The sequence below is a fragment of the Rhinoraja longicauda genome, chromosome 5, assembly GCF_053455715.1.
Source record: "Rhinoraja longicauda isolate Sanriku21f chromosome 5, sRhiLon1.1, whole genome shotgun sequence".
In the NCBI taxonomy this organism is placed as follows: Eukaryota; Metazoa; Chordata; class Chondrichthyes; order Rajiformes; family Arhynchobatidae; genus Rhinoraja; species Rhinoraja longicauda.
Genome location: NC_135957.1, coordinates 88,041,472 through 88,063,811, shown reverse-complemented (window position 1 = coordinate 88,063,811; position 22,340 = coordinate 88,041,472). Strand labels below are relative to the sequence as shown.

Sequence of the window (22,340 nt, the reverse complement as noted above, 5' to 3'; positions counted from 1 at the left end):
TATTATGATCACTCTTGCCCAAGGGGCCTCGCACAACAAGACTGCTAACTAACCCTTCCTCATTACTCAATACCCAGTCTAGAATGGCCTGCTCTCTCGTTGGTTCCTCGACATGTTGGTTTAGAAAACTATCTCGCAAACATTCCAAGAAATCCTCTTCCTCAGCACCCCTGCCAGTTTGTTTCACCCAATCTATATGTAGATTGAAGTCACCCATTATAACTGCTGCACCTTTGGTGCTTGCATTTCTAATTTCCTGCTTGATGCCATCCCCAACCTCACTACTGCTGTTAGGTGGCCTGTACACAACTCCCACTAGCGTTTTCTGCCCCTTAGTGTTTCGCAGCTCTACCCATATCGATTCCACATCCTCCGAGCTAATGTCCTTCCTTTCCATTGCGTTAATCTCCTGTCTAACCAGCCCACCTCCTTTTCCTTTCTGTCTATCCCGCCTGAATATAGAATATCGCTGGATGTTGAGCTCCCAGCCTTGGTCACTCTGGAGCCATGTCTCCGTAATCCCAACTACATCATAATCATTAACAACAATCTCCACATTTAATTCATCCACCTTATTCCGAATACTCCTTGCATTGAGACACAAAGCCTTCAGGCTTGTTTTTATAACACTCTTGCCCCTTATATAATTATGTTGCAAAGTGGTCTTTTTTGATTTTTGCCCTGGATTTGTCTGCCTGTCACTTTTACTTTTCACCTTGCTACCTATTGTTTCTACCCTCACTTTATACCCCTCTGTCTCTCTGCTCTTGTTCCCATCCCCCTGCCATATTAGTTTAAATCCTCCCCGACAGCACTAGCAAACACTCCCCCAAGGACATTGGTTCCATTCCAGCTCAGGTGCAGACCGTCCTGTTTGTACTGGTCCCACCTCCCCCAGAACTGGTTCCAATGTCCTAGAAATTTGAATCCCTCCCCCTTGCACCATTTTTCAAGCCACGTATTCATCTGTAATATCCTCCTATTTCTACTCTGACTAGCACGTGGCCCTGGTAGTAATCCAGAGATTATCACCTTTGAGGTCCTACTTTTAAGTTTATCTCCTAGCTCCCTAAATTCACCTTGTAGGACCTCATCCCGTTTTGTACCTATATCATTGGTGCCAATGTGCACCACGACAACTGGCTGTTCACCCTCCCCCTTCAGAATGTTCTGCAGCCGCTCTGAGACATCCCTGACCCTTGCACCAGGGAGGCAACATACCACCCTGGAGTCTCGTTTACGACCGCAGAAACGCCTATCTATTCCCCTTACAATCGAATCCCCTATCACTATAGCCCTTCCACTCTTTTTCCTCCCCTCCTTTGCCGCAGAGCCACCCACGGTGCCATGAACTTGGCTGCTGCTGCCTTCCCCTGATGAGGCATCTCCCCCAACAGTATCCAAAATGGTATATCTGTTTAGGAGGGAAGTGACCGCAGGGGACTCCTGCACTACCTTCTTTATGCTACGCTGGCTAGTGGCCACCCTTTCCCTTTTTGTCTGCTTAACCTTTACCTGTGGTGTGGCCAACTCACTAAACGTGCTATTCACGACTTTCTCAGCATCGCGGATGCTCCAGAATGAATCCAACCGCAGCTCCAACCATTCAATGCGGTCTACCAAGAGCAGCAGCTGGACACACTTCCTGCACACGTAGTCATCAGGGACACCGTCAGTATCCCTGATTTCCCACATGCTACAGGATGAGCAAACCACGGGGCCGATCTCAGCTGACATGGCTTACCCTTTATATTAACTCAAATCCCTTAAATTAAATCAAATCAAATCAGCACACTCCCTATTTAAAAATCGTTATCCTTTTAAGCGGTACCTTCAACTAAAAAACCCAGAACCCGTAACTCAAAGTGCTTTCAGAATCCAAGTGTATTTTAAATGTAGTTAGAAACATTGAAAATAGGTGCAGGAGGAGGCCATTTGGCCCTTCGAGCCAGCACCCCCATTCATTGTGATCATGGCTGATCATCCACAATCAGTAACCTGTGCCTGCCTTCTCCCTAGATTCCACTAACCCCCATGAGCTCTATCTAACTCACTTTTAAATTCATCCAGTGAATTGGCCTCCACTGCCTTCTGTAGCAGAGAATTCCACAAATTCACAGCTCTCTGGGTGAAAAAGTTTTTTCTCACCTCAGTTTTAAATGGCCTCCCCTTTATTCTTAGACTGTGGCCCCTGGTTCTGGACTCCCCCAACATTGGGAACATTTTTCCTGCATCTAGCTTGTCCAGTTCTTTCATAATTTTATACGTCTCGATAAGATCCCCTCTCATCCTTCTAAACTCCAGTGAATACAAGCCCAGTCTCTCCACTCTTTCCTCATATGACAGTCCCTCCATCCCGGGGATTAACCTGGTGAACCTACGCTGCACTGCCTCAATAGCAAGGATGTCCTTCCTCAAATTAGTTATAGTGCCTGCCTCAATTACGTCCTCTGGCAGCTCGTTCCATACACCCACCACCCTCTGTGTGGAAACATTGCCCCTCAGGTTCCTGTTTAATCTTTCCCATCTCACCTTAGTACATAGAGATAAAATGAAAAATATTTGTTGAATCATGGAAAGGGACATACAAGAGATTTATACAGCGGGGAAACAGGCTCTTCAGCCCAACTTGCCGATGCCAGCCAACATGTCCCACCTACACTAGCCCCACCTGCCTGCTTTTGGCCCATATCACTTTAAACACATCCTATCTATGTACATGCTTAAATGTTTCTGAAAGATCGCAATAGTACCTGCCTCTATTACTTCCATCGGCAGTTCGTTCTGTACACCCACCATCTTCTGTGTAGAAAAAGTTACTCCTCAGGTTCCCATTAAACGTTTCCCCCCCACCTTAAACCCATGTCCTCTGGAGAAAATGTTACAGCAGGCACGGTGGTGCAGAGGTAGAGTTGTCGTCTTACACCGAATGGAGCGCCGGAGACCCGGGTTGCATCCCGACTACGGGCGCCGTCTGTACAGAGTTTGTACCTTCTCCCCATGATCTGCGTGGGTTTTCTCCGAGATCTTCGGTTTCCTCCCACACTCCAAAGATGTGCAGGTTTGTAAGTTAATTGGCTTGGTAAATGTAAAAATTGTCCCTAGTGTGTGTCGGATAGTGTTAATGTGGGGGGATCACTGGACAGCACGGGCCTGATGGGCCGAAAGGGCCTGTTTGCGCGCTGTATCTCTAAACTAAAGCAGGAATGGGGCAGCTCTGAGACCCAGCATCGAGTCGATGGGCCAAAGGGCCTCCTTCTATATCTTGGGAAAATGTGAAAGGATGTAAATATGACAACCCCCACTGTGGCAGCAGCACGCGCAGGCTCCTGGGCAATGGTCCCCCTGCAGTGCTGCTGTGTGCCTTGGTGGTGCGGTTGTTTAGGATCTGCTTTCCAACTTCAGAGCTGGAAATTAAACTGCAATAATGCCAGGAAAACAGCGGCATTGCACGGGCGTAGGGAACAAGCTGCTGGGGGGGTAGTTGAGGCAGGTAGGATTACGTTTGCTGCTGCCATGGTGGAGGTTGCCAAACACCAGCACATAGGACTAGCTTGGATGGAGCATCTTGACTGGCATAGATAAATTGGGCTGAAGGAGCTGTTTCCATGCTATATGACACTATGAGGGAACTTGACAGACCATTACATCATACTTCTCAATGACATCAGTGAGATCGCTACACTGTTTTAATGCCAGAATATTCATGTTCATAAGTTATAGCTGAATTAGGCCATTCGGACCATCATGGCTTCTCCGCCATTCAATCATGGCTGATCTATTGAAGATAAACACAAAACACTGGAGTAACTCAGCGGGTCAGACAGCATCTCTGGAGGAAAGGAACAAGGGTCTCGACCCAAAACGTCACTTGCTTCTTTTCTTCAGAGAAGCTGTCTGACCCGCTGTGTTACTCCAGCTTTTTGGTGTCTATCTTCGGTCTAAACCAGCATCTGCAGTTCCTTCCTACATATTGCTCATCTATCTCTCCCTCTCAACCCCATTCTCCTGCCTTCTCCCCATAATCCCTGACACCCGTACTAATCAAGAAAATATTGGCACTGGTTTATTATTATCAGGAGCACCAAGATACAGTGAAAAACAATTTTTGCTTGTGATCCAAGTAAATCATACCGTGCAGACACACAATGCTGGAGTAACTCAGCGGGAAAGGCAGCATCTCGGGAGAGAAGGAATGGGTGACTTTTCGGCTCGAGACCCTTCTTCAGACCTATATCAGGAGAGGGGGAAGGACAAACGCATCAGGGGCCCTGACATCGGTCTGAAGGGCCTCAACCTGAAATGTCACCCATTCCTTCTCTCCCGAGATACTGCCTGACCCGCTGAGTTACTCCAGCATTTTGTGTTTACCTCCAATTTAAACCAGCATCTGCAGTTTTTCCCTAATCATACCATGCATGAGTACAATAAAACCATACAGGAGTAGTGCAAAAAGAGAAAGGGAACAGAGCAGAATATAGTCTTACAGCTACCGAGAAAGTGCAGAGTAACAAAAAAGTGCAAGAGCCGCAGTAAGGTAGACTGGGAGATTGATACTATATACTTTCGTTTCTTGGGAGATTATTCAATAGTCTGTTAACAGAGGGGAAGAAGCTTTTCTTAATTGTTGAACACGCTTAAGCTTCTGTATTTCCTGTCTGACGGGAGGAGAAAAGAGGGAATGACCAGGGTATGAGAGGTTCTCGATTATGTCGGCTGCTTTCCAGAGGCAGCGTGAAGTGTAGACGGAGTCAATGGTGGGGAGTGTGGTGTGTGTGATGGACTGGGCTACATCTACAACTCTGCAATTTCTTGTAGTCATGGGCAGATGAGTTTCAAATCCGAGAGCCACCTTCCTCTCCATCCCAGGGTACTTGTGTTAGCCACCTCAGCTTTGCTGTTTAAGTGAAGTCCTATTTGTGCGAGAGGATTTTCTATTGCTACTGATCAATATTGTTACCAGATAATATTTATTCAGACAGAAAGATAAAGGATATACAAACCTGTCCAGGAGATTTACTTTTGGAACTCGAACGTTATCAAATACGAGAATTCCATTATCAACTCCATTCAGACCTGGGAGAAAGAATAGATTGGAAAATAAAAGTATTATTGCAACTTAGCTATCCTAACAATTCATCAAGTACAAAATAGGTTTGGAACTTAGCAAATAGATTCAATCCAAAGTTAAAGCATACAATCGGATGATTAGTAATTGTGCAGATGACCCCAAGATCTTTGGGTTCGTGGACCGTGAGGAAGGCGGTCAAAGTATACAGAATATAAAAAGAATATAAATACACAAAGTATCTATCTATCTATCTATATATCTATCACTAAAACTCTGTTCCTTTGTGTGTATGTGTGTTTGTGTGTATGTGTCCACCATTACTTTTTTGGTTCGTACAGCCAAAACGGTACGCCATAGCGCCACAATTTTTGGCCCATGTTACTCACCATTATCCAGGGCATAATATGTAACAACTCTCATTCAAATTGAAGCTATATTTTTAAAGCTAGAGAGATTTTAAAGTTTAAAAATTTCCTTTCTAACCCATTTCTTGAAGGTCTGCAGCATGTGACGTCACAATGGCACCCGTGCGACTGTGCGAGATGAGCTCGCGCTCCCCCAGCCAGTATTCAGCGTGTGACATCACAATAGGACACGCACGTCTTTAAGAATAGCGCTCTCTCCCCGCCCCCCCTCTCCCTGGAGGACCAGCGAGGGGACCGACACACGTCCCAGCATGCCTCGCATCTGCCTTCCCCTCAAGGTGCAGCGTGACGCCGTTCCCCGCAGCTCGCGACTAACAGCGCTCAAGCCACGACCCGGAAGTCGCTCCCTGCCGCCAAACCAGTGCACGATGTAGTGTAGGATCGATGGGCCCGAGCCGGGGATCGCCAACGGGTCCGCGCCTCCGCTGTTGTAGAGAGGACGGGGTGTGTGAGTGGGGAGAACAATTTCCATTTTTTTAAAACATTAAACATTAAAACCCCGCTTACTTCATAGATTAGACTTTTTTTAAAAAGCCGTTAAAAATAAAAAAGTTAACAAACCCGGGGGGGCGGGGCTCGCCGAGTGACTGCAGTGGCCAATGGGGGGAGAGTGGGGGCAAGTGGGGGTGCGTAGGGGGGATGGAGTGTGTCAGTGGCGGGAGGAGGAGGGGATAAGGGGTATTAATTGGGGGGGTTGAGGCTGCTACACCAATACAGGAGAGGCTTTGGGACCAGGGCTCACTCAGTCACACCCTTTCCTACGAGGAATGGGCCCCACGGGTCCACTTGGTCTAGTAGAATTATAAAAGGACTGGGCAAGCTAGATGCAGGAAAAATGTTCCCAATGTTGGGGGAGCCCAGAACCAGGGGCCACACAGTCCAAGAATAAAGGGGAGGCCATTTAAAACTGAGGTGAGAAGAAACTTTTTCACCCAGAGAGTTGTGAATTTGTGGAATTCTCTGCCACAGAGGGCAGTGGAGGCCAATTCACTGGATGACTTTAAAATATATATTTTAAAATATATGTAATATATATGCAGAATATAACTCAACTATGGGGAGAGAAATGGCAGATGGAGTTTAATCCTAACAAATGTGAGATGTTGCACTTTGGGAATTTGAATACAAGGGATAAGTATACAATTAATGGCAAGACCCTTAACAGCATTGATGTACAGCAGGATCTTGGGGTCCAAGTGCATAGCTCCCTGAAGGTGGCAAGAAGGTATACGGTATACTTGCCTTCATCAGTCAGGAACATTGAGTCGGGAAATTATATTGCAACTTTATAGTCCTTAGGTTAGGCTGCATTTGGAATATTGGGTGCAGTTCTGGTTACCCCAATTACAGGAAGGGTGTGGTGGCTTTAGAGGGTGCAGGAGTTTTCCAGAGTGATTGCTGAATTATACACCGATCAGCCGAAACATTATGACCTGATGAGCCGAAACATTATGCCCACCTGCCTAATATGCTGTTGGTCCTCCGTGTGCAGCCCCATACGCAGCAGGGTGTGATGCACAGTGTATTGGGACACATTCCTCCCGTGACCACCATTAACATTTTCTGTGACTTGTGCCACAGTCAACCTTCTGTCAGTTCGGACCAGACGGGACAGCCTTTGTTGCCCTTGCGTATCAATGAGCCTTGAGCGCCCAACACCCTGTCTGTTGCCGGTTTGTGGTTTGTCCCTCCTCGGACCACTGTCGGTAGGTACTCACCACTGCTGACCGGGAGCACCCCACAAGCCTTGCCCAGTCGTCTGGCCATAACAATTTGGCCCTTGTCAAAGTCGCTCAGGTCTTTGCTCCTGCCCATTTCTCCTGCATCAACTTCAAGAACTGACTGTTCACTTGCTGCCTAATATATCCCACCCCTTGACAGGTGCCATTGTAATAAGATAAACAATGTTATTCACTTGGCCTGTCAGTGGTCATAATGTTTTGGCTGATCGGTGTAGAGTTTTAGCAACACAGAGGTTGTAAAAACTTGGATTGTTTTTTCTGGAGCATCTGAGGCTGAGAGGAGACCTGATAGAAATAAACATAGCACAAAAAGTAAGGAAATTTGTGTTTGGTAGATTATTTCTTTGTTGTAACAATGCTTCTTGGCAATAAATCTTATACCGTTGGAAAGCCTGTTTATTTCCCTTTTAAATGGTGCCACATTTGTAAGGAACATGCATTTGTGGGATGAGCAACAGAGCTGAGTAAATGGGTTGCGCCCATGAAAAATTTGCCAAATCTTCTCTGCCAATGCCAAACAGCTTATTCTGCCATTGACTCTTGTTCGGTGTTGTTTGGTGGATTGGATGATTGAAGTCTGAAGAAACAAGACATATTGGCAATTTAACAATTTATTCATTTAATAAACAGGAGCCACAGTAGCGTGTGGAAGAACCATACACAGCCATAACAGCCTGGCACCTCCTCCTCATGCTGGTCACCAGCCTGGTCACACACTGTTGTGGGATGGCATCCCATTCTTGTCAGCACCTGGGGGTACCAGAAACTCAAAACAAGAGTCAATAGCAACAGCAGAATAAGCTGTTTGGCATTGGCAGAGAAGATTTGGCAAATTTTTCATGGGCGCAACCCATATACTCAGCTCTGCTGCTCATCCCACAAATGCATGTTCCTTACAAATGTGGCACCATTTAAAAGGGAAATAAACAGGCTTTCCAACGGTATAAGATTTATTGCCAAGAAGCATTGTTACAACAAAGAAATAATCTACCAAACACAAATTTCCTTACTTTTTGTGCTATGTTTATATAAACATTATGGGCCGAAGAGCCTGCTGCTGTGCTGTACTGCCCTATGTTCTATATGAGGCATAGATAGGGCAGATAATCAGTGTCCTTTTCTAAGGCTGTAAATGTCAAATACCAGAGGGCATAACCTTTAGGTGAGAGGGGAAAGTTTAAGGGATTTGCCTGGGGAAAGTTATCTTTTGAACAAACAAAGGCGTATGCCTGCACAATTATCATCGCAATTTCACAATAAACAGATAAACCAATCAGGCCTGGTACACTGTGAGAAGCAGCAAGATTTGATTATGATTAAAGAGACATAAAAACATGGAAAATAGGTGCAGGAGGAGGCCATTTGGCCCTTCGAGTCAGCACCGCTAATTAATTTGTGATCATGGCTGATCATCCACAATCAGTAACCTGTGCCTGCCTTCTCCCCATATCCCTTGATTCCACTAGCCCCTAGAGCTTTATCTAACTCTCTTTTAAATTCATCCAGTGAATTGGCCTCCACTGCCCTCTATGGCAGAGAATTCCACAAATTCACAACTCTCTGGGTGAAAAAGTTTCTTCTCACCTCAGTTTTAAATGGCCTCCCCTTTAATCTAAGACGGTGGCCCCTGGTTCTGGACTCCCCCAACATTCGGAACATTTTTCCTGCATCTAGCTTGTCCAGTCCTTTTATAATTTTATGCGGCTCTATAAGATCCCCTCTCATCCTTCTAAACTCCAGTAAATACAAGACAAAGCAAAATCTTTTAACATTGTCTCATGAAACAAAATATTCTGATGTTATGTCTGACCTAAACCCTTAACTATGTTTCAATCTGCAAAGATGCTGCCAAATCAACTCAATGTAGTTTAGTTTCAGACCAGGCCCTTTGGTCCACCGTCCTTGCTGGCCATTGATCATACGTCCATTCTAGTTCTATCTGTACCCACTTTATCCGTATACCCTAGGGGCGATTTCACAGCGACCAATGAAGCTACATACCCTCACATCTTTGGGTATGTCGGTTAATTGGGTCGCTGTAAAATTTCCCCTGGGATGCAAGGGATGTGGCCGGAAATTGGAGCACCCAGGGGAATCCCACATGGTCACAGGCAGTCACGGTGGCGCAGCGGTAGAGTTGCTGCCTTACAGCAAATGTAGCGCTGGGACCCGGGTCCCATCCCGACTACGGGTGCTGTCTGTACGGAGTTTGTACGTTCTCCCCGTGACCTGCGTGGGTTTTCTCCGAGATCTTCGGTTTCCTCCCACATTCCAAAGATGTACAGGTATGTAGGTTAATTGGCTTGGTAAATGTAAAAAAACTGTTCCTAGTGGGTGTAGGATGGTGTTAATGTGCGGGGATCGCTGGTCGGCGCGGACCCGGTGGGCCGAAAGTGCCTATTTCTGCGATGTATCTCTAAAAGAAAATGTGCGAGCTCCAGAGACGGCAGCCGAGGTCAGGGTGGAACCCGGGTTCCTGGCGCTGTGAGGCAGCGGCTCTACCAGCTGCACCACTGTGCTGAGTATTTTTTTGTTTAGAGCGGGTGCAGTTAGTTGCCAACAGAAAATTGTGTGTCATTGTGTTTAGCTATGACCTCAGGTCAGAAAAACCTTTAGCAAACTCACCTTCCTTGTGCATCATGTCAATTACTGTGACCCCCGGATACATATTGCCCGCTTGATCTCGAATTGGCACAATAAAACAGTGAGGCCCTGGTGAACAAAAAATATAGGACAATAAGTGACATTAAAAGCAGAACACCATCCAATTTTACAGAATAACAAGTTAAGTGAACCAGAGATTTTTTAAAATCAAAATGCCAATTTTTCATTGCATACATTGTCAGTATTCAAGACACAGTTGGATGTGGTTCTTAGCGCTAACAGAATCTAGGGATATGGGGAGAAAGCAGGAATGGGGTACTGATTCTGGATGATCAGCCATGATCATATTGAATGGCGGTGCTGGCTCAAAGGGCCGAATGGCCTACTCCTGCACCTATTTTCTATGTCTGCCTCTCCATTTACAAACTTCTTGACAGGTGTTTTATTGCCCCAAGTGTTCCAGTGTAAAAGCCGATCATCATTTTCTGGTCATCCAAATTTCAGCAGGCACACTGCAGTGCCATTCAGTGTCAATCAGAGGGCACTGCGACCAAACTTTACAACAGGAACAAACACACAGTGCTGGAGGAACTCAGCGGGACAGGCGGCATCTGTGGATAGAAGGAATGGGTGACGTTTCGGGTCAATTTTCTGACCATCCTGGGTCCTGTCCACTTCATTATTCTCCTGCTGATCTCCTGCTGGTTAAAGAGGAGATTAATGCAATAGCAAGGAGAGACATTAGCTTGGATGCTGTAGAATCTGTATGGGTAGAACTGCAAAATAGCCAAGGGCAGAAAATGCTTGCTGGAGTTGTATACAGACGACCAGACAGCAGTAGGGAGGTTGGGGATAGGATCAAGCAGGAAATTAGGGATGCGTGTAGCAAAGGTACAGCAGTTGTCATGGGTAACTTTAACCTACATATAGATTGGCCCAACCATATTGGTAACAGTGCTGAGGAGGATTTCCTGGAATATTTACAGGATGTTTTTTTAAAGCAATATGTAGAGGAACTGACAAGAGGGCAGTCCATCCTAAACTAGGTATTGTGTAATGAGGAAGGATTAGTTAGCGATCTTGTTGTGCAAAACCCCTTGGGCAACAGTGACCATAATATGGTGGCATTCTGCATTAGGATGGAGAGTGACACGGTTAATTCAGAGACTAGGATTCTGAACTTAAAGAAAGGAGACTTTGAAGGTATGAGACAAGAATTGGCTCGGATAGACTGGCAAATTACACTTAAAGGGTTGACGGTGGCAATGCAATGGCAAAGATTTAAAGACCACATGGATAAACTCCAAAAATTGTTCATCCCTGTCTGGCGAAAAAATAAAACGGGGAAGGCGGCTCAACCGTGGCTAACGAGGGAAATCAAGGATAGTGTAGTGAGTCCAAACGAGCGATATTATCCAAAGACTTTATTGTCGATAAAACCCGTGACAAACGCAACGTACTTACTCTTGGACTAACACTGACTTCGCTCGCTAATCTAATCTCTAACCTGAGTTTGGCGCCAGACACTTAAATACCTCGCGCTCCCCCACCACGTGACCCGTAAACCAATCGGAGGGTTCTAGACTACCTGGCCAATCCGTATGCCCCTGCAATAGTGTTAAGTAGACAATAGACAATAGATGCAGGAGTAGGCCATTCAGCCCTTCGAGCCAGCACCGCCATTCAATGCGATCATGGCTGATCACTCTCAATCAGTACCCCGTTCCTGCCTTCTCCCCATACCCCCTCACTCCGCTATCCTTAAGAGCTCTATCCAGCTCTCTCTGGAAAGCATCCAACGAACTGGCCTCCACTGCCTTCTGAAGCAGAGAATTCCACACCTTCACCACTCTCTGACTGAAAAAGTTCTTCCTCATCTCCGTTCTAAATGGCCTACCCCTTATTCTTAAACTGTGGCCCCTTGTTCTGGACTCCCCCAACATTGGGAACATGTTTCCTGCCTCTAATGTGTCCAATCCCCTAATTATCTTATATGTTTCAATACGATCCCCCCTCATCCTTCTAAATTCCAGTGTATACAAGCCTAATTGCTCCAGCCTTTCAACATACGACAGTCCCGCCATTCCGGGAATTAGCCTAGTGAACCTACGCTGCACGCCCTCAATAGCAAGAATATCCTTCCTCAAATTTGGAGACCAAAACTGCACAAAGTACTCCAGGTGCGGTCTCACCAGGGCCCGGTACAACTGTAGAAGGACCTCTTTGCTCCTATACTCAACTCCTCTTGTTATGAAGGCCAACATTCCATTGGCTTTCTTCACTGCCTGCTGTTCCTGCATGCTTCCTTTCAGTGACTGATGCACTAGGACACCCAGATCTCGTTGAACTCCCCCTCCTCCTAACTTGACACCATTCAGATAATAATCTGCCTTTCTATTCTTACTTCCAAAGTGAATAACCTCACACTTATCTGCATTAAACTGCATCTGCCATGTATCCGCCCACTCACACAACCTGTCCAAGTCACCCTGCAGCCTTATTGCATCTTCCTCACAATTCACACTACCCCCCAGCTTAGTATCATCTGCAAATTTGCTAATGGTACTTTTAATCCCTTCATCTAGGTGGAAGTGGCGGCGCCGAACGGCTGCGGCTCGCTAGCAGTCTGTTCGTCTTTTTTCCTTTTTTTTTTGTTGTGTGTCGGTGTTGGGATGGTTTTTGTTTTTTTTTGGTTGTGCATGTGTGGGGGAAACCTTTCTCTTTTAGGTCTCTTCCTCACGGCGCGGGGTGCGGCTCGGCCGCGGGGCCTAACATCGCTGGTGCGGCTCGGCCGCGGGACTTAACAGTGCCCGGTGTGGCTCGGCCGCGGGGCCTAACATCGCCCGGCGCGGCTCGGCCGCTGGACATAACATCGCCCGGCGCTGCTCGGCCGCTGGACTTAACAGTGCCCGGTGCGGCTTGGCCGCGGGGCCTTCCATCGCCCGGTGCGGCTCGGCCGCGGGGCCTAACATCGCTGGTGTGGCTCGGCCGCTGGACTTAACAGTGCCCGGTGCGGCTCGGCCGCGGGGCCTAACATCGCTGGTGCGGCTCGGCCGCTGGACTTAACAGTGCCCGGGCCGCGGGGCCTAACATCGCCCGGCGCGGCGCGGCCGCGGGACTTCCGTCCCCTTGCGGGGACTGTGCGGGTCGGTCGGGGACGAGCTGTCTGTCCGTGGGCGTGGGGAAGAGAGTGGAAGTTTTGTTGCCTCCATCACAGTGAGGGGGTGTTTGGAGTCACTGTGATGGACGTTATGTGTTGGGGTCATGTGTCTTGTGTTCTTTTTTGTGTGTGACTGCTATGTAGTTTCGTTCGGTACCTCGGTACCGAATGACAAATAAAGCTCTGTTGAGTCATTAATGTATATCGTAAATAGCTGGGGTCCCAGCACCGAACCTTGCGGTACCCCACTGGTCACTGCCTGCCATTCTGAAAGGGACCCATTTATCCCCACTCTTTGCTTTCTGTCTGTCAACCAATTTTCTATCCATGTCAGTACCCTACCCCCAATACCATGTGCTCTAATTTTGCCCACTAATCTCCTATGTGGGACCTTGTCGAAGGCTTTCTGAAAGTCGAGGTACACCACATCCACTGACTCTCCCCTGTCAATTTTCCTAGTTACATCCTCAAAAAATTCCAGAAGATTTGTCAAGCATGATTTCCCCTTCGTCCAAGGAAGAGGCATATAAATTGGCCAGAGTAAGCAGCAAACCAGAGGACTGGGAGAAATTTGTCAGAGGACAAAGGGGTTAGACATTCGACAATAGATGCAGGAGTAGGCCATTTGGCCCTTCGAGCCAGCACCACCATTCACCGAGATCATGGCTGACCATGCACAATCAGTACCCCGTTCCTGCCTTCTCCCCATATCTCCTGACTCCGCTATCATTAAGAGCTCTATCCAACTCTCTCTTGAAAGTATCCAGAGAATTGGCCTCCACTGCCTCCTGAGGCAGAGAATTCCACTGCTTCACAACTCTCTGAGTGAAAAGGTTTTTCCTTATCTCCGTTCTAAATGGCCTACCCCTTATTCTTAAACTGTGGCCCCTGGTTCGGGATTCCCCCAACATCAGAAACATGTTTCCTGCCTCTAATTAAAAAATTAATTAAGAGGGGGAAAAAAAGAGTATGAAAGAAAGCTTGCGGGGAATATAAAAACTGACTGTTAAAGCTTCTTGAGATATGTAAAAAGGAAAAGATTAGTGAAGACAAATGTAGGTCCCTTACAGTCAGAGACGGGTGAATTTATAATGGGAAACAAGGAAATGGCAGTACAGTTAAACGAGTACTTTGGTTCTGTCTTCACTAAGGAAGGCACAAACAATCTCCCAGAAACACTAGCGAACCGAGGATCTTGTGGGAGGGAGGAACTGAAGGGAATACACATTAGTCAGAAAATGGTGTTAGGTTAACTGCTGGGACTGAAGGCAAATAAATCCCCAGGGCCTGATGGTCTGCATCCCAGAGTACTCAAGGAGGTGGCCCTAGAATTCGTGGATGCATTGGTGATCATTTTCCAATGTTCTCTCGACTCTGGATCAGTTCCTGTGGACTGGAGGGTAGCCAATGTAACTTTTTAAGAAAGGAGGGAGAGAGAAAACGTGGAATTATAGACCAGTTAACCTTACATCGGTAGTGGGGAAGATGCTGGAGTCGATTGTTAAAGATGTTACAGCAGCGCATTTGGAAAGCAGTGACAGGATCGGTCAAAGTCAGCATGGATTTATGAAGGGAAATCATGCTTAACTAATCTTCTGGAATTTTTTGAGGATGTAACAAGTAGAATGGATAAGGGAGAGCCAGTTGATGTGGTGTATCTGGACTTTTAAAAAGCCTTTGACAAGGTCCCACACAAGAGATTAATGTGCAAAATTAGAGCACATGGTATTGGGAGTAGGGTATTGACATGGATAGAGAACTGGTTGGCAGACAGGAAGCAAAGAGTAGGAATTAACAGGAACTTTTCAGAATAGACAATAGGTGCAGGAGGAGGCCATTCAGCCCTTCGAGCCAGCACCGCCATTCAATGTGACCATGGCTGATTATTCTCAATCAGTACCCCGTTCCTGCCTTCTCCCCATACAAGTCAAGTCAAGTCAAGTTTATTTGCCACATACACACACACGATGTGCAGTGAAATGAAAGTGGCAATGCCTGCGGATTGTGCACAAAAAAGAATTACAGTTACAGCATATAAATAAAGTTAATACGTTAATATAGAGAAGACAAAATTTAGTCCCTGGAGTTATGAAAGTTAACAGTCCTGATGGCCTGTGGGAAGAAACTCCGTCTCATCCTCTCCGTTTTCACAGCGTGACAGCGGAGGCGTTTGCCTGACCGTAGCAGCTGGAACAGTCCATTGCTGGGGTGGCAGGGGTCCCTCATAATCTTACTTGCTCTCGATCTGCACCTCCTGATGTATAGGTCCTGCAGGGGGACGAGTGTAGTTCCCATGGTGCGTTCTGCCGAACGCACTACTCTCTGCAGGGCCATCCTGTCCTGGGCAGAGCTGTTCCCAAACCAGACTGTAATGTTGCCGGACAGGATGCTCTCTACAGCCCCAGAGTAGAAGCAATGAAGGATCCTCAGAGACACTCTGAATTTCCTCAGCTGTCTAATGTGGTAAAGACGCTGCTTAGCCTTACCCACCAGTGCGGCAATGTGCGTTGCCCATGTCAGATCCTCTGTGATGTGGACTCCCAAGTATTTAAAACTGCTCACCCTATCCACAGTAGACCCATTTATCTCCAGTGGCGTGTACGTCCTTGGATGTTTAGCCCTTCTAAAGTCCACAATCAGCTCCTTAGTTTTAGTGACATTCAAGAGGAGGCTATTGTCCTGATACCAGAGTGCCATATCAGCCACCTCCTCCCGGCAGGCCTTCTCATCGTTGTCGGAGATCCAGCCCACCACCACAGTGTCATCAGCAAACATGATGATGGAGTTTGAGCAGTAGGGAGTACAGTAGGGGGCTAAGGACGCTATCCTGACTCCGCTATCCTTAAGAGCTCTATCCAGCTCTCTCTTGAATGCATTCAGAGAATTGACCTCCACTGCCTTCTGAGGCAGAGAATTCCACAGATTCACAACTCTCTGACTGAAAAAGGTTTTCCTCATCTCAGTTCTAAATGGCCTACCCCTTATTCTTAAACTGTGGCCCCTTGTTCTGGACTCCCCCAACATTGGGAACATGTTTCCTGCCTCTAACGTGTCCAACCCCTTAATAATCTTATACGTTTCGATAAGATCTCCTCTCATCCTTCTAAATGGCAGACAGTGAGTAGTGGGGTGCCGCAAGGCTCAATGCTGGGACCCCAGTTATTTACAATATATATTAACAATTTAGATGAGGGAATTAAATGTAAAATCTCCAAGTTTGCAGATAACACAAAGCTGGGTGGCAGTGTGAGCTGTGAGGAAGATGCTATGAGGCTGCAGGGTGACTTGGATAGGTTGGGTAAGTGGGTAAATGCATGGCAGATGCAGTATAATGTGGAAAAATGGGAGGTTTTCCACTTTGGTGGCAAGAACAGGAAGGTAGATTATTTGAATGGTGTCAGATTAGGAAAAGGGGAGGTGCAACGAGATCTGGGTGTGCTTGTACATCAGTCACTGAAAGTAAGCATGCAGGTACAGCAGGCAGTGAAGAAAGTTAATCGCATATTGGCCTTCATTGCAAGAGGATTTGAGTTTAGGAACAAGGAGGTCCTTCTGCAGTTGTACAGGGCCCTGGTAAGACCACACCTGGAATACTGTATGCAATTTGTCTCCTAATTTGAGGAAGGATATTATTGCTATTGAGGGAGTCAGCGTAGGTTCACCAGGTTAATTCCGGGGATGGCGTGACTAAATTATGATGAAAGAATGGGTCGACTGGGCTTGTATTCACTGGAATTTAGAAGGATGAGAGGGGATCTTATAGAAACATATAAAGTTCTTAAAGGATTGGACAGTCTGCATGCAGGAAAAATGTTCCTGATGCTGGGGGGGGGGTCACAGTTTAAGAATAAGGGGTAGGTCATTTAGTACTTAGATGAGGAAAAACTTCTTCACCCAGAGAGTTGTGAATCTGTGGAATTCTCTGCCACAGAAGGCAGTGAAGGCCAATTCACAAGATGTTTTCAGGAGAGAGTTAGATTTATCTCTTCGGGCTAAAGGAATCAAGTGATATGGGGAAAAAGCAGGAATGGGGTGCTTTTTTTTAGATGATCAGCCATGGTCATATTGTATGGCGGTGCTGGCTCGATGGGTCGAATGGCCTACTCCTGCACCTATTTTTCTGTTTCTATGTTTCTATAAATGAAATATTCTGCATTTACTGAACGCAAAAATATGCTTAGACTTAGTATTTTCTCACCATTCCACAGTGGATGCAAAACAGAAGCAACAAAAATCACAAACCTAGCAATTCTCCATTGACAATTAGCTGTGCAAACACAGCAGCATCGTTTCCCTTCATTGCATTCCCAATGTACATCTTCTCTGCATCTTCGCATGGCGTGTGAATGATAAATTCCTATAAAATGCCAAAAATGTCATTTTATTAGATTTTCATCTCTTTTTGGGCTAAGTCACAGATTTCTTGTTAGAGCAAGGTTACTACATCCCATCTTACTAACATGGAAACATAGTCACAGGCCTATAATGGACGGATATAGGTCCTTCAGCCCACCTTGCCCATGCCAACCAAGCTGCTCTACTGGGCCAGTCCCATTTACTTGCATTTGATCCATATCACTCTAACCATTCCTATGCATATATCTGATCAAATGTCGTTTGAAAGTTTTAATTGTAACTAGACCAAGTGGACCCATTGGGCCCAAACCTCTCCTGCATTGGTGCAGCACCCTCTCCCCCCACCCCCCCTCTCCCTCTGATATGGACAACCCTCTGACTGAACAAGTTGCCCCTGAGGTCCCACTTAAAGCTCTCCCCTCTCACCTTATGCCTATGCCTCCTAGTTTTAGTTTCTGTCATGGGGCAAAAGACTCTGAGCATTGACTGTATCTGCGCCCCTCATCCCTCAACCTCCTACACTCCAGCCTATCCACACTTTCCCTATCTCAAGCCCCCAAGCCCAGGTAACATCCTGGTCAATCTCTTCTGCATCATTTCCAACTTAATGACGTCCTCCCTGCAGCTGGGTGACCAGAACTACACACAGTACTCCAAGTGTGGTCTCATCAATGACTTGTATAGCTGCATCATGATGTCCCAACCTTTGTACTCAACACCCTTCCCAATGAAGGCAAGTGTGACAAACACTATTTCCACCAATCTGTCTACCTGACTCACATGTTGGTAAACAGACCCGAAGAAGGGTCTCGGCCCGAAACGTCACCCTTTCCTTCTGTCCAGAGACACTGCCTGACCCGCTGAGTTACTCCAGCTTTTTGTGTCTATATTTGGTTTAAACCAACATCTGTAGATCCTTCTTTCACACGTTGGTAACATCCCAGAAGACGCCCTGACCATACACCCAACTGTAAGGTCATTTCCTTCAGGCAACCGTTATGCCAAACATTTATGCTCAGTCTGCCAAGACTTGCTGGATCTCCCATTTGCTAACTATTTTAACTCCTTTTCCCATTCCCATACCGATCTTTCTGCCCTGGTCCTCCTCCACTGCCAGATTGAGGCCACACGCAAAATAGAGGAACAGCACCTCATATTCCACTTGGGTAGCTTACAACCCAATGGGATGAACATTTAATTCTCCAATTTTTGGTAATTAAAACACCCCTGCCTCTTTTCCCCCTTCTCTTTCTTGTGCCCGACCTGTACAAACCCACCTCACCTATATCCACCCCCACCTCTCTTCCAGCTTTATCCCACCAACTCCATCAGTCTGAAGAAAAGTCCCGACCAGAAACCTATACACGTTCTCTAGATACACTGAGTGTTCCACTTTCCAGCATTTGCTACATATCCCACTAAATCTTTCCTGTCCATGTACCTGTCCAAATGCCTATAAATGTTGCTGTAGTATATGACTCAACATCCTCCTTTGGCAGCTCGTTCCATGCTCCCACCACCGTTTGTGTAGAGATGTTGCCCCTCAGCTTCCTATTCAATCTTTCCCTTCTCACTTTAAGGGAAAGTCCTCTGGTTCTTGATTTCCCCTGCTCCTAGGAAAAATACACTGGGCATTCAACTCTGTTCCCTTCATCATTTGTTATATCTTTATAAGATCAGTACTCAGCCTCCTGAGCTGCAAGGTATAAAGTCCTAGCATGCCAAACTCTCCTTATAGCTCAGGCCCTCGAGTCAGGTGACTAAAACTCACAATATTTCACAATTCATTAACATTGTGTATAACCATGTTTTTTTTTGTAACGTAGCATACCAACGTCTATGCTTTCATCTTTTGCCTATCCAAGCGGAATATGAGGCGCTGTTACTCCAGTTTGGATGTGGCCTCACTCTGGCAAGGGAGGTGGCCCAGGCCAGAAAGGTCAGTGTGTGAATGGGAAAGGGAGTTAAATGATTTGCAAATGGGAAATTCCGTTGAGCTTGGCAGACGAAGTGTTCGACAAAACAGTTGCCGAGCCTAAACTGGGTCTCACCGGTGTAAATAATAAAGCAACAACAACCAAACTACACAAGTTGTAATGTACAACAGCCAACTGAGCTAGCAACCAGCTTGTCTCCGGGATGCGGGAGGAAATCTGAGCATCTGGGTGAAAACTGTGTGGTCACAGGGAGAACGTGCAAACTCCACATGGACAGCACCAGAGCACCAAACTCTCAACCGCCCTGCCAGCAATCAGCTCCCAGAGGCGAGGAAAAGCCATTCCCTCCAGAACTTTGTGTTTTGTTTCATGATATGTGAAGTTGATTATGCGTGCGTGTGTGTGTGTGAGCCTTTGTGAAGATGCATGTTGATGAGGGATGGGTATAGATTTGTGAAAGATGTGTGTTACCACAGTGAAGGAAAAAAGGAGTGAGTGAAGGAGTATTTAAATGTCTAGCAGGATGTGAGAGTGTATGTGAGAGGAGGAGCTTGCCGGTCGGTGGCAAGAAAAGCCTACAGCACCCAGTATTCCCAGGCGGTCTCCCATCCAAGTACTGACCAGGCCCAAGCCTGCTTAGCTTCCGAAATCAGACAGGATCGGGCATTTTCAGGCTAGTATGGCCGTAGGCACAGAGCAGCAGCTTGTGCCCACACTTAACCTGCATGTACACTGTCTGCACATTAGTTTACACCAGTTTCGCATCCTGCACTAGAGCCAATTTACAGAAGCCAATTAACTCAAAAACCTGCATGTTTTAGGAATGTGGGAGGAAACCCACGTGGTCACAGGGAGAATATGCAAACTCTGTACAGACATCACCCATAGTCAGGACTTGATGAGGGTCTCTGTCGCTGTAAGACAGCAATTCTACAGCTGCGCCACTGTGTGCCCTCTAGAGTTTAATAGACAATAGACAATAGGTGCAGGAGTAGGCCATTCAGCCCTTCGAGCCAGCACCGCCATTGAATGCGATCATGGCTGATCACTCTCAATCAGTACCCCGTTCCTGCCTTCTCCCCATATCCCCTCACTCCGCTATCCTTAAGAGCTCTATCCAGCTCTCTCTTGAAAGCATCCAACGAACTGGCCTCCACTGCCTTCTGAGGCAGAGAATTCCACACCTTCACCACTCTCTGACTGAAAGGGGCAGACAGGGAAGGTGTGTAAGGTGAGTGGCTGAAAGCAAAGAATGACGGCAGAAGAGTTGTGGGCGTGTGTGCGTGCATGCGTGCGTGCGTGCAGCTGGGCAGTGTGTACATGCAGGTTAAGTGTGGACACAAACAGCTCCTCTGTACCTACGGCCACACTAGTCTGAAAATGCCTGAACTCGTCTGATCTCGGAAGCTAAGCAGACTCAGAACTGGTTAGTACTTGGATGGGAGACCGCCTAGGAATACAAGGTGCTGTAGGTTTTTTTATACCTCCACCACCGGGGCTACTCTCTCTCTTTCTCTCTCTCTCTCTCTCTCACACACAAACTCTCACCCGCCCTGCCAGCAATCAGCTGTCGTTAAACATTCCCCAGCTCACTCCTTTTTCCTTCACTAGTACAACACTCATCTTTCAAAAATCTAGAGGGGCGGCACGGTGGCACAGCAGCAGTTGTTGCCTTACAGCGCTTGCAGCACTGGAGACCCAGGTTCCATCTCGACGATGGGTGCTGTCTGTACAGTCATAGAAACATAGAAAAATATGTACAGGAGTAGGCCATTCGGCCCTTCGAGCCAGCACCACCATTCATATGATCACGGCTGATCATCTAAAATCAGTTCCCCGTTCCTGCTTTTTCCCCATATCCCTTGATTCCTTTAGCCCCAAGAGCTAAATCTGACACCCTCCTGAAAACATCCAGTGAATTGGCCTCCACTGCCTTCTGTGGCAGAGAATTCCACAGATGCACAACTCTCAGGGTGAAAAAGCTTTTCCTCATCTCAGTCCTAAATGGCCTACCCCTTATTTTAAAACTGTGACACCTGGTTCTGGACTCCCCCAACATCGGGAATATTTTTCCTGCATCTGGCCTGTCCAATCTTTTAAGAATTTTATATGTCTGTACGGAGTTTGTACATTCTCCCCGTGACCGCGTGGGTTTTCTCAGAGATCTTCGGTTTCCTCCCACACTCCAAACACGCACAAGTTTGTCGGTTAATTGGCTTGGTACAAATGTAAATTGTCCCTAGTATACGTAGGATACTGTTAATGTGCGGGGATTGCTGATCGGTGCGGACTAAGTGGGCTGGGGCCTATTTCCACACTGTATCCTTAAACTAGTCTAAACTAAGCTAAATACAACTCTCATCAATGTGCACCTCTCACAAAGACTCACAAGTGCATACGTTCCAAATATCAGTCAAGCAAAACACAAAGTGCTGGAGCTTGAGTTTAGTTATTATCACGTGTACCAAGGTACAGTGAAAAGCTTTGTGTTTTGCTCAAGATTGCAGCATCTGCTGTTGCCTGTGCCTCCATGTATCACTCAGTCGATTACCTGGGATGCTGGATGGTAGGTTGCTCGAGTCTGGATGCCTCTCACATTGCTGCCATGTCCACGTTCAGTCATTGCAAACATCCCCGTCAACTTCAAGTCCTATCAGATGATTGAGGGGGATAACAGTCATGAGTAAAAAGCACGATTTCTCTTCAACCTTTCCATGCCTGGTTATGAACTTCAGTTGAACAAAGACCAACTGACTTACTGATTCCTCCCTGTAATCCTGCATCAATTGTGACTGCAGATCCCACTCTGTTGCATCAACAAATTTAAAATATTGTCCTTCCTTTTTGAGTTCTTTCCTGGCTTTATCTCTCCAGACCAGATTTCTGGGCATCAATCCCAGCAAACTCATCGTACAAAATGCACAAACATTTTGTTCCAGAAACGGTTTAACCATTACATGAAAAAGTTGCCTCGATGCCCCTCTTAAATGTTCATCGTTTCACCTTTGACCAGGTCAGTGGATATTTTTAAGGCAGTGACAGACA

The 22,340-nt window shown here is 46.6% G+C and overlaps 1 protein-coding gene, 1 non-coding gene and 1 pseudogene across 3 annotated transcripts in view; 1 reads left to right on the top strand and 2 right to left on the bottom strand.

Moving 5' to 3' along the window:
- The window catches only part of acoxl (acyl-CoA oxidase-like), a 323,411-nt gene that overhangs the window by 273,479 nt on the left and 27,592 nt on the right, over window positions 1-22,340 (bottom strand). For both annotated transcript variants that reach the window (XM_078400283.1, XM_078400282.1), the window contains 4 exons: window positions 21,847-21,945; window positions 17,245-17,359; window positions 9,864-9,950; window positions 5,004-5,076 (listed from right to left, as the gene is read on the bottom strand). In XM_078400283.1, coding sequence (XP_078256409.1) covers window positions 5,004-5,076; window positions 9,864-9,950; window positions 17,245-17,359; window positions 21,847-21,945 — 374 coding nt within the window. The remainder of the gene's footprint in view (window positions 1-5,003; window positions 5,077-9,863; window positions 9,951-17,244; window positions 17,360-21,846; window positions 21,946-22,340) is intronic.
- LOC144594113 (5S ribosomal RNA) lies at window positions 19,868-19,986 on the bottom strand. Its single transcript, XR_013547345.1, has one exon. It is a non-coding gene; the product is annotated as a 5S ribosomal RNA (ribosomal RNA).
- Window positions 20,652-20,770, top strand: LOC144594119 (5S ribosomal RNA; annotated as a pseudogene).